The sequence below is a fragment of the Neofelis nebulosa genome, chromosome 3 (genome assembly GCF_028018385.1).
Source record: "Neofelis nebulosa isolate mNeoNeb1 chromosome 3, mNeoNeb1.pri, whole genome shotgun sequence".
Lineage (NCBI taxonomy): Eukaryota > Metazoa > Chordata > Mammalia > Carnivora > Felidae > Neofelis > Neofelis nebulosa.
Genome location: NC_080784.1, coordinates 135,197,880 through 135,210,721, shown reverse-complemented (window position 1 = coordinate 135,210,721; position 12,842 = coordinate 135,197,880). Strand labels below are relative to the sequence as shown.

At 44.5% G+C, this 12,842-nt stretch overlaps 1 protein-coding gene across 7 annotated transcripts in view; it reads left to right on the top strand.

Moving 5' to 3' along the window:
* The window catches only part of AFF1 (ALF transcription elongation factor 1), a 255,761-nt gene that overhangs the window by 224,312 nt on the left and 18,607 nt on the right, over positions 1 to 12,842 (top strand). For all 7 annotated transcript variants that reach the window (XM_058721981.1, XM_058721978.1, XM_058721977.1 and 4 more), the window contains one exon: positions 3,689 to 4,651. In XM_058721981.1, coding sequence (XP_058577964.1) covers positions 3,689 to 4,651 — 963 coding nt within the window. The remainder of the gene's footprint in view (positions 1 to 3,688; positions 4,652 to 12,842) is intronic.

Here is a 12,842-nt window from a genome sequence, read left to right as displayed (position 1 = left end):
CACCGTGAGATCGTGACCTGAGCTGAAACCAAGACTCAGATGATTAACCGACTGAGCCACCCAGCCGCCCCGTCACCCTTTTTTAAAATCTATTTTTAATGCTAAGATTTGTGCTTGTTATGGCTCCATTTTAAATCCATTTGATAAAGTAGTCCAGTGATCTTAGGCGATCTGAAATGCCGTATGCCCACCAATGGGCTGGCAATTTGGGGGAAGCTGCTTTCGGTGTCTGCTTTAACAGACTTTTTTTTTTTTTTTCAACGTTTTTTTTTATTTTTGGGACAGAGAGAGACAGAGCATGAACGGGGGAGGGGCAGAGAGAGAGGGAGACACAGAATCGGAAACAGGCTCCAGGCTCTGAGCCATCAGCCCAGAGCCTGACGCGGGGCTCGAACTCACGGACCGTGAGATCGTGACCTAGCTGAAGTTGGACGCTTAACCGACTGCGCCACCCAGGCGCCCCTCGGTGTCTGCTTTATAGTGTGAATCGAAATGTAAATCTCAGCTTTTCCAAATATATGGGACACATCGTCTTTTTACTGCTTACATTAAGAAAAAATGATTCTATTCTCCGTTATTCAAGGATCTACTTGGTCTTCTAATGTAGATTCATTGTCCCACTTTGTTTATAGTTAAGTGCCTTTGTTGATTTGCCTCCCATACTCTTGGTATTTTTTAATGAGTTATTTGCCTTAGCTCTCCATCAACCGTGGGAGGTTGGGAACTGTCTTTTTACCAGTTAAAAGGTAGCAACACCAAGATTTAGGCCCATGGCCATCTGACTCCAGAGCATTTTTTGCTACTATACCATGCCTCTCTCTCATAGTCCTTTTCTTTCCTTCTTTTCCTTACATTTTGAGACTCATAACGACATTTTTACGAAGAAAAAAAAAAAAAAAAGGAGACATGTTTGTGCATAGCTCAAAACTTTTTATTCAGAATCACAATTTATCCTAAAATGCATGAACTTCCACCAATTTGAGGAGTTAGGAGATGTAAAGGGACGTATAGTCAAACATTTCTTAAAACTTAGTGAGGAGCGCCTGGGTGGCTCAGTGGGTTAAACATCCGACTTTGGCTTCAGGTCATGATCTCGCAGTTGGTGGGTTTGAGCTCTGCCCTGACAGAGCGGGATTCTCTCTCTGCCCCTCCCCCACTCGTGCATGCTCTCCCTTTCAAAATAAATTAAAAAAAAAAAAAAAACCTAGTGAAAATCCGGTATTTTTTTTTCACACCCAGTGTGCAGTGTTGGGGTTGCACCAGCACTGGACTGGGAGACTGGTGGCGGGACATGAGGAAAGGCAGGGGAAGAAAGGAAAGTCCAAATCTTGATCCTGTCCAGCGCTTAAAATTCATTTTAAAATCTATTTCATTCAATCCCTTAAAGTAAAAGTTTTCCTTATCCCAACACCCAAATAATATCTGATCTTAAAATAATTCTATCCATTTTACATCTTTATGGCAGGTCTGTAGAAGGGATTGTCCATACCTTTTCTCCTTGTCTAGGCACATAAATTCAATTTTACCCTGCAATTGGGCCATATGCCTTCCTTTTGGACAATTTTAGGACCATAGTTGAAGAAAATGTGTTTTATTTCTGTAACCAGGACATTCCTTTAGTAGGACATTCCTACTAAATGTATCTTATACTGCCCTGTTTTGGGGTGGGGGGAGAACAGATGTTATTTATACCAGGAATGACTTTCCTTTTTGGTTCACGAATAAATACTCTTCTGTAGAGCATGTCAGTGATGTCAGTGGGGCTGTAAACTTAGCCTTGGTGAGAGATCCATACCTCTCCCAAGAAAGGATTTGAAAGTTTTGGTTCCTAAGGTGATTGGCAAGTGATATATCTTAATGCCTTGTTCCTGGTTCGCACCCAGATTACCACACCCTCAAGCCTTTGCAGGAAGTCACATTTGACAAGTAGGTATTGGGTGCTAATCTTTTCTCCACTATTAACAATCATCCTGCCTTGTTAGAATATGGAATACAGTTTTAGATTTCCTGTGGCAAAATAAATGCCTGGCACATTAGAGTAGTTTCCTTCTTCCTTCCCTTCTGCTCTGAAATTCAAATGAGAGCCTGGGTGTAGAGTTGATATTGAAGGAGATATATTAAGCAGCAGTGAGGGGTAAGCAGAAAAAAACATTTCTGCAGCCCTCCTTCTGGCTGAACTATGGTCCTACCTGGTTCCTTACAGTTCCTCTTCTGTTTTCATCACACCAAGCCCAAACTACCTACCTGATCATTTTATTACCCAACTTTTTTTCTGGTCAAAAATCCTTTACATTATATCCACGTCTTGACGTATCAATTTGTAGTGTTTTTATAGAGTTGAATTATTTGGGACATTCCACTTCAGAAAGTTGTTAGCAGTCTTTCCTGTAAAATATCATCCCCCTACTGGAGTGATCTGCTTATCCCTAATCTCTAACCAGTTAAATCCTATGTGGAATATCTTTCAGTTAACTCTCTGGTACATTGCATATATGGTTTCGTCACTCATACAAACCACAGATCAGAATGGATCTTAAAAAACATGTAGCATGTGGGTGATGTGCTGCCCTTTTAAAAGGGATAATCATTGCTTACTCTATTAGACACTAATGTTTCCATATGGCGTAAAATGTATAGGTGCTGTAACATGCCTGTAGAAATGCTTTAAGTAAATATCTCATGTACATCACTGTATTGCAAACATAAGAGTGGAACTTGGAGACAGAAACGTCTTTGGGTCATTCTGTTAATAATCTACTTGGAGAGACGTGTTAGGATGCATCAATAGCCAGTGAGCAACAAAGATTTGAAAAACAGTTAAGATACCAGGAGAAGCCAGGAACTTCTGTTTGTTTGTCCTATCAGATGTACGTATAATCAGTGTCATCTCACTGCTCTTAATTGTGTGTTCTGGAGCCACCCTGTGTTTCTTAGAAAAATAGATGCTATTTCAGATAAGATTGCCTGTAACAAGAGACGTAATGTTTGAGTTTTAAAGACTTCAAGTGGGACTAAATTCAAGTGGTTAATGCACCTTCACTTGATTCTTTTACCCAAGCGAGGTGTAAAATTTGAAAATCACGCAGTATTCCACGACATACTGCAAACCTTGTCATGTATAAATGTTTAATGTTTTTAAGTAAAGAAATGAAATCAAGTCTTGCAGAAAGTGCTTTTCAGTTGAAAAGTATGTCAAAAAAAAAAAAAAGGATAAAGCCTATAGGTAATCACTAAGATTATTAGTTTACTCATTAGCCTTCTGAAAATCCTTGGTAAAAGGATTCTGTTTATTCTTCATTTCTCCCTTTATTTTCTGATAGGATAGTTTAGGAGCCAAAATGTGTCATTTCTGTCTAAATTACACTGGAATTACTATTAGAACAGAATACTTGCTACAAAGATTTCTCCCCAGTTGTCAGTGGTCTACATCGGTCAATATCTCATGGTCTGTTATTAGTCGATATCTGCTACGGCAAAATTCCTGTAGTACAAAAAGATGGGAAGATTGTTTTAAGAGTTAATTATTAAGAGGCTCTGACCTGTATCTAGAGGGGATAAAAAGGACTCAAATTCCTAGGTTTGGAATGATTACGTCTCCCTGGGAGAGTCCTATACAATTGGGTGACTAGCACAGAAGAGTTTATCATCCTTGGTTAGCTCACATTCTTCTCTACTCCTTGGTTTTTAGCCCGAGCCTCCTACAACCAACAAATGGCAGCTGGACAACTGGCTGACCAAAGTGAGCCAGCCAGCAGCAGCGCCGGACGCCCTGGGGAGCGCGGAGCCTCCGCCTCGGCACCCAGAGAGTAAGGGCAAGGGCGGGGGCGACGGCGGCGGTGGTGCCGCCAGCCACGAGCGCTCGGAATCCAAAGATCCTGCCCTCAAGAGCTCCGGCAAGGGCCCTCGGGGCCCCTCGGAAGGCCTGCACGCCGGCAAGAGGAGCTGTCAGAAGTCCCCCGCCCAACAGGAGGCTCCCCAGAGGCAGACCGTTGGAAACAAACAGCCCAAAAAGCCCGTCAAGGCCCCTGCGCAGGCAGACTCGCGGGCCAGCCTGCAGGTGGAAAGTGAGCCGGGACCCCCTCCCTACGGCTCCAAAGACCAGCCTTCCAAAGACAAGCCCAAAGTGAAGACGAAAGGGAGGCCCCGCGCAGGAGACGGCCGAGAGCCCAAGCCCGCAGCGCCCGGCCCCAGCCCCAGCCCAAGCCCCAGCGAGAGGAAGAAGCACAGGAGTGGGCCACTGGCCCCCTCGAAGGCGCTCTCGGGCCCGGAGCCCACGAAGGACAATGTGGGGGCCAGGAGCCCCGAGCACTTTGCCCTGGTCCCCTTGACCCAGAGCCAGGGCCCGCCCCAGGGCGGCGGTGGAAGGACTAGCGGCTGCCGGCGTGCCGTGGTTGTCCAGGAAGACCGCCGGAAGGACAGGCTCCCGGGGCCCACGAGAGACCCCAAGCTGCTCTCCCCGCTCAGGGACACCGCTCCCCCGCCGATCTTGATGGTGAAGATAACCCTCGACCTTCTTTCTCGGATACCCCAGCTTCCTGGGAAAGGGGGCCGCCAGAAGAGACCGGAGGACAAGCAGCCCGCCACAGGGAAGAAGCCTGATCCCGAGAAGAGAGGCGCAGACAGTTCAAGCAAGTTGGCCAAAAAGAGAAAGGTGAGTGTAGGTGCCTGGCCTCCCCCAGCCGTGTGGATTGTACCTCCTGTTGGCTTGGGGCTGGCTCTGACCCCTGAGTTGTCCTAGAAGAGACGGGGAATCTTTGCCTTGATCTGATACAGCCTTTGCTCCGACACCAGAATTACCCTCTCCCTGAGGATCTGCATGCTTCCCCCTCTGCCAGCGGGCATTACCAGATGCCAGGTCCCTTCAACAGTCTGAAAAGGGGAGGCAGTCCTCCTAAAGGATGTCTTGTTTTAGGATAATGTAGCATTTTGGGGGTACACTTTTATTTTTTCCGATAACATTGGTATTTACCACCTGGCCCATGATTAGGTTTTGTCCTAGAAATTAAAATCTTAATGTACGGAAATGTTAATTAGTATTCTGAATTACTGAAAGAACTGCTATACTCTAAATTTTACTCCCGTAATATGATTCTTTTTAACACCACCAATATTACATCTATATTTTAACTCACGGCCGCCTAACACTTCATTAATTTGAAACTACCAGATTTAGAATTTGTGACCTCTATTAAAGACTTTTATTAATAAGCAGAACATTATAAAAAAAGGTTATAGAGCTATTAAACACATGGTTGGGATATCTTGTTGAGTAATACAGGCTGGTAATGGTATGTTGTGAGGTATTAAAAATCTGTCATTTCATTTATCATAATTTTTGGAAACTTCACTTTAAGGAATAAACACAGTGAAGAAGGTTAAAAAAAAAAAATCTCACATTACTTAAGACCCTGAGTTAACTTGGACATACTATTCATTTGGACAATCTCCTTCCTTCCTGTATTCTGAATCACTGAGCTCCTGATACTCTTCATGGTGAAAGATAAGCGGGTTTTTTCCCCAGTGGCATTCCAGCCTAATCTGTCCCAAGATTCAGAACGAAAGGCACGAGAAAGGCCAGCTCTTTCCTGCTGACAAGGGATAAAAAGTTTTAACACTCTCACAAGTCCACCAAAACCTTCTTACTCAGTTGTGGAAATTGAGCTAAGAATAACAGAGGACAAAAAGATCATGAAGCCTGCTGTCCTGTCTGTGATTTGACCAGTTACTCCACTAGGTTAAAAATATAACATGACTTTATCAAATAGCGAAGGGTGACTGTTTTCTCCAGAAGCTTGTTGAATGAGACCTGAGGGTGTGCATTACCACCATAACCGCAGCCGGCAAGTCAAGCGGGGTGGGATCCAGTGCCGATTGGTGGTGCTGTTTCAGCTAGAAGGGGGCATGTCCCAGGTCAGAAAACCCTTAAAACGGTATGTGTATGTGTTGAGGGTGTAAAACTTCACGGATAAAATTGTGATGGTTCTGGGTAGGAAAAAGGTGCCTGCATCTCATACCCATGAGAAAGGTTCAGAAATATACTCCTTCACCTCCCCTTCCTCCTGGGAAATCTTTTTTTTTTTTTTTTTTTTTTTTTTTTTAATTTTTTTTTTCAACGTTTTTTATTTATTTTTGGGACAGAGAGAGACAGAGCATGAACAGGGGAGGGGCAGAGAGAGAGGGAGACACAGAATCGGAAACAGGCTCCAGGCTCCGAGCCATCAGCCCAGAGCCTGACGCGGGGCTCGAACTCACGGACCGCGAGATCGTGACCTGGCTGAAGTCGGACGCTTAACCGACTGCGCCACCCAGGCGCCCCTGTCCTGGGAAATCTTTTAATCACTTAACCTCCAGCCACCATGATCTCGTCTAGTCTCCAGTGACCCTTCTGCGGTAGCTGGAGTGGGGAGAAATACTGGCTTCTAAAATACTTACTAACCCAGTGTGGATGTTAGAAATGGAGGCTCCCCCGGACAGTTCTTAGCCCCGTCCATACCCCAGCACAAAACTAGAAGCATCGCTTGCAGCTCCGTAAAGGGAAACTCAGCTCTCCCTGTTGAGGATATGAGCTGTGCACTCTAAAAGCCATTCCCAGCCCTTGGCCTTGCTCCACCGGGGCAGCTAATTGATCTCTTTGTTTAGAGGATGGAGAAATAATGACCCCCCTCCCCCCCATCTTAGTCAGATGCATGCTTTCTTGGGTGTTCGGCAGGCGGCAGAGAGAACTGCCCCTGGGAACAGTTTGCCTCTCTGCTGTGGTACTGATAGGATCGGGGTCTGAACCAATGTGATGGTCACCAGGGAGCCTTTGATGCTGATGGCAAGGTTTGTGTCCCCTCCCTTCCTCCCTCCATTGGTGTTTCCTAAATCCTAAAGTCTAGTGGAGCTGGGGACCACTGGAGCAGAGTCATACCACAGGGCCAAGATTGTACAAAGTTAGTTCTTTGGATTGAGAAGTACCTCCCGTGTGCTACTTTTCAACATCATGGATCTAGGCAGTGAGGAATTCCTTACCTAACGGATATCACTAGTTAGAAGCTTTCAAATGAATAAACTTAAAAATAATTCAGCTGTATACTTATTTCATGATTAGAGAATCATGATCCTTTGTTTTTATACCTGTTGTGTTCCAGGTAGTATGAATATTGGTCATAGGAACCTGAGATCCTTCCCTTTGCAGGTGGGCTTCCCCCTTTGCTGTTGAGACCCCATTGACTCCCTTTGTTCAGGGCAGCGTGACTGTGGCCTTTCCCATAGTGTAGCTACTCCTCCGGCATGTGGGGTTGGACCCCAAGGCAGGCAGGACTGTTCTTGTTTTAAGACTGAGCGCTTTTCCACAAATTTGGATGGTGAAAATTTGTTCATTGCCTTCATTTTAAGTGGGAGCACTAGAAAAAGCTGTCTGCGGAAGTAATGAGAGCAGTTTGAAGAATGTACCTTATCCTTCACATTAGTGAAGTTTAGCTTTTCTTTTGTATTTTCTTTTCATTTTTTTAGGTAGGCTCCATGTCCAACATGGGGCTTGAACTCATGACCCTGAGATTGAGTCACATGCTCGACTGGACTGAGCCAGCGAGGTGCCCCTGAAATTTAGTTTTTCATTTAAATTCAGTGTGTTCCTTTCCTGATGCAAAATTTGGCAACTATTTTCAGAGTGTTAATGGAACCTTAAAGCCACTGTAGGCTTAAAACTGTGAGAAGATAATCCTAAAGACTTACAGTGGATGACAGTAGCTGTGATGAAGCTGTCAGATATGGCACCTGAAAGAGTGGGCAAGGAGCAGTTTGTGAGGAGAAGTGGAGAAAATTAGGGGAAACACGCATGACTTGACCGAGTGCTCCTTACATAAACTACAGAATTTCATCAACTTGATTACAGTTTAGGATTTAGGGGGCGCGCCTGGGTGGCTCAGTCGGTTGAGCATCCGACTTCAGCTCAGGTCATCATCTCCCGGTTCATAGTTCGAGCCCTGCATCAGGCTCTGTGCTGTCAACGCAGAGCCCGCTTTGGATCCTCTGTCCCCCTCTCTGTGCTCCTGCCCTGCTCACGCTCTCTCTCAAAAATAAATAAAACATTAAAAACAAAAAGAACTAGAATTTAAAACACAACTTATGGGGCGCCTGGGTGGCTCAGTCCGGTTAAGAGTCCGACTTCGGCTCAGGTCGCGATCTCATGGTCCGTGAGTTCGAGCCCCACGTCGGGCTCTGGGCTGATGGCTCAGAGTCTGGAGCCTGCTTCCGATTCTGTGTCTCCCTCTCTCTCTGCCCCTCCCCCGTTTATGCTATGTCTCTCTCTGTCTCAAAAATAAATGTTAAAAAAAAAAACAAACACAACTTATGTTTTCATTTATATAATTTGTAAACCAAGTTTATGTTGCTCAGACTTGGAAGAAAAATGAAAGTCAGGAAGCACAATATAAGAAATACAACCAGTCTAGTGCAATTGAGAGCATTTAACAACATACTTAACACACACAAAGCTCCATGCGTGAGTTAAGCATTATTCTAGGCACTTTTGTTGACAGTATCTCATTTAATTTCAATCATTGTATAGATCATCTTTCAAATGAAATGTCAGCATGTCCTAACCATGGTGTAGACATATGTCTGAACAAGGGGGTATATTCATTCAAGCCTGTCTTTTCCTTTCTCTTAATAGCTGCTTTACGGACCAAGAAGCTTTGGCATTTTGTGAAATACAATTTCAGAGCTATCATTTATGTCAGTTTTGGAGAATGGGTAAATGAAGTTAGGGGATGTAGTGCATTTTTATTGCTTCAGGATGGTTGGTTCAGTCCCTTCGTTCTCTCCCAAGATCTGTCTTTCCTTAAACTACCTATTAAGATCAACATTCCCAGTTACTCTTCTTCAACATCAAGGGTTTGAAAAGTCATCCCTATAAAGAAACTAGAAGTTTCCTCAAGTCACTGATATCTAATTACTTCATGCCTTGTTAGTTACTCTGCATCATGACCATGTGAGTGTGGTGTGAAGACTGTCTTAAACCATTCTTAATGCCTGTGTATTTCCTCACCAAAAAGAAGGGCCAAAGGTGGGCTAATTTTCCTTGTCTGTCGTACTTATCCCAGTGAATGTAAGCTGTCTTGTCTGTAAGTCCCTGCCCTCGTTCTCGGTGCTGATTGGACCACTGTGTCGTCGTCTTAGTGAACTTTGTGCAAAGGCACATCCCAGAAAGTCCCTGAATTGCCCAGAAGATTCTCCACTCTTCCCACCCCCAGGTGCTTGCCAAGCTCCTTTGCTTTCCTGAGGGAGAGGACAGTCTGGTAGTTTGAGTGCTGAGACACTGTGGGTTCCTTGTTCAGCTGCCCCCTTTTCTAGATGAGATCTAGGACGGCTCTAACATCGCTTGGCTGCTTAGCAACCAGTGGGTCTGGAGCTCACATGTGCTGACCCCTTCCAGTCCAGCAGTGCTCTTATCTTTCACACCTGAAGGGGGCTTCTTTTTGTACACAGGTGTCTGGTGGGGGGATTACTGGAGAGAGGCACAAGGTTACAGCTCAAGGGCAGTGTATGGACACTGACAGAGTGTCATCCCTGGCCCAGTCCCTGCATTGTCCCTGCTCCTGCCACTCCAGTGCTCCCCCCACACCCTTCTACATCAGTTTCCCTTTCAGATGCCCCTCATCTCTCCCTGCCATAGCAAAGCTTGTGGTAGACCATCTTTCTACCTGTTAGAAACTTTATGGCCTAAAGCTGTCTTCATGTTCCCTCTGCCACCTTTGGGTACATAGATGGTGAGCCAGATGCTGGGGTGGGCATGAGGCTGCCCTGGGGGTGTTCTTTTTCAGGAACCAGCTTGGCCCAGCACAGTCCCCATCTCTTCCTTGTATGGTCTTCATGCTTGCCCTTCCACTGGACTCTGTAGGTGGAGCGCCATTTGGCAGATAATCCTTGGCCGCCTGACCCACCGGGTTAAGAAAAGCAAACAAGTCAGTTAGGAACCAGTCTTCAGCCAGCAGCCTCCTTTTGTTGTAGATATAGGCCCTGTTTGAGATGCTTATCCTTCTAGAAAAAGAGAACTTCTGAAGCCCAGACCTTAGACAAGGGTTCCTTGTAAGGGGGGGTGATCTGTGAATAGGCCAAAGGGCAAAGGAGACGTCTTTTTCCTCTTGAAGACGGAGTGCATCGCTCTTGTCTCATTTTCTTTTTCTTTTTTTTTTCTTTTCTTTTTTTTTTTTTTTTTTTACATTTATTTATTTTTGAGAAACAGAGTGAGACAAAGCGTGAGTGGGGGAGGGGCAGAGAGAGGAGACACAGAATCCGAAGCAGGCTCCAGGCTCTGAGCAAGCGGTCAGCACGGAGCCTGTTGCGGCGCTCGAACCCACGAACTGTGAGATCATGACCTGAACTGAAGTCGACGCTCAACCGACTGAGCCACCCAGGTGCCCCTTGTCTCATTTTCAAATGGCTTCGCGTCCCAGGAAAATCTTAAGAACTCCTTGCCTCCTTTTCAGTCTTGGAATTCAAGTGTGCATTTCCTGCCGCTCAGTATTGCTTGGCTCCCTGTTTAATGGCCCTTTCCTAAATCCACCCCCTGAGACTTGTCTTGCAGTCCTGTTTCCAGGGGCTTCAGCTGTGCCGTCAGCTGCTAAACTTGCTTTCTGTGCCACCGGACAAATACTTACTCTGGGGAAGCCTCTGTGACTGTTCCAGACAGAGGATGACAGGGTTCCAAGTGCATAGTGTACAGAAATACTAACCTCAAGCCCACAGGTTTGAACTCAGGCAAGGAAAATCACCAGAAGGGGAATGTTGCTTTATTTGGTTTAATGGCTTACTTTCTACCAGCTTAAAGAATATTATCAGCTTGTAAGTTCTACACATCAATATAATCAGTATATTATTCCAGTAAGTGCCAACACAGTTGTTAAATGCTTGTGTTGAAGTTATTGTGTGGTAACTTCTTGGGGTTTTTTGGCTGTTCTCTTGAGTCGCTGATTGGCGCAAGCCAGGGTTATGTCCGGTCTGTGAGGATTGACTCATTATGAATCTTATTTTCATGTGTGGTGTATAAGGTCTGCCACTTTGGTTTTATAGTCCTAAGCAGGATGAAGATCTATAAACAAAAATTAACTCACATTCCACCTCTGGGGTTTGGTGGTTTTGTTTGTTTGTTTTGTTTTTAAGGAAGTAACCTTGTGGACAGTTTATGCCTAATTTTGCCTTGGGAATTTACCCTAAATGTCATTAATTGCCTGGAAACACCTTCCACTGGAAAAAGTATGTATTACTAACCACTCCACGTGCAAGTTAATATCTGTATATTTTAGCAAATTCTGTGACTTTCCAAAGATAAATCTCCCATCTTCTTGCACTGTTTGCTTGCCAACTTTCTAGCCTTTAATCTAAAACTCAGGAGAATTCATTGGGTCCACTGGTGGCAGAGACTCTTGGGCACAAGTAGGTTCATTTGTTTTTTTACTATTTATTTATTTTTGGAAGAGAGCTAAAGCACAAGCAGGGTAGGGGCAGAGAGAGAGAGAGAGAGAGAGATTGAGAGGGAGAGAGAGAGAACCCCAAGCAGGCTCTTCACTGTCAGCACAGAGCCCAGTGCGGGGCTTGAGCTCACAAACTGTGAGATCATGACCCGAGCTGAAATCAAGAGCCGGCCACTTAACTGACTGAGCCACCCTCATGCCCCAGGCATAAGTAGGTTCTTAACTGACAAGGAGGATAGTAGGGTTCTATTTTAACCCAGTCATTCCCAATTTGCTCTCTTTTCTCTGCCAACATGGACTATCTCTCAAGTGTTACCATTATGAATTGTTGAATGGGGATCCATGTGCTGGGCAGAATCCCAGGAGGCTTCTCCTGGCATGTGCCAGTGCCTTTCATTTCTTCTGAATTGTGCTCCTGAATTCTGCTGCTGGCCTGTGTTTAATGTCACAGGAGAAACGGCTGTGCCTTTTAGATGTAGCTATTCATTTACATCACGTTATCTCCTTACTAGGTCCCCCGAGATACTTTTTCTCCAATATTCTGTAATAAATAGTTATATTTTTGAGCAGCTGGTTTGTTTTTTTATCTTATTTAGCCTGTACATTTTATTATTCCTTCTTTGCATTAGCTAATTGGAAGTTCAGAGCCCAGTTTGCAGATTGGCTCTTGAGAACTGTAGCACAGCACTGTCCACTAGAAATACAATGTAAACCACATATGTAATTTAAAATGTTCTAGTAGCCACATTAAAAATATAAAAAGCCTCACCCAGGTGACTCAGTCCTTTGAGTGTCCAACTCTCGATTTTTAGCTCAGGTCATGATCCCAGGGTCATGGGATCAAGCCCCACATCAGGCTCCATGCTGAATATATGGAGTGTGCTTAAGGTTCTCTCCATCTCTCTCTCTCTCTCTCTCTCTCTCTCTCTCTCTCTCTCTCTCTCTCTCTTTCTGCTCCTCTTCCCTGCTCTTTTTCTCTCTAATAAAAAAATATATATATATGCACACACACACATATATATACATACATAATATATGTAGCACCAAAAAAAAAAAAACAGTGAAAATAGTTAAAAAAAAAAAAACAACAACCTGTATATCTGTTTTTGAGAAAGGTATCACGCAGGGGTAGGGGATCAGAGAGAAAGAGAACCCCACGCAAGCTCCTTGTTGTTAGCACAGGGCCTGACATGGGGCTCAATCTCACAAACTGTGAGATCAAGACCTGAGCCGAAACCAAGATTCAGATGCTTAACTGACAGAGCCACCCAGGTGCCCCCACAGTGAAAATAATTTAAAAATTTTTATTTAATCCAGTATGTCCAAAACATCACTACTTCATTGTTTAGTCAATATAAAAATAATTACATTTCTCATTTTTGCACT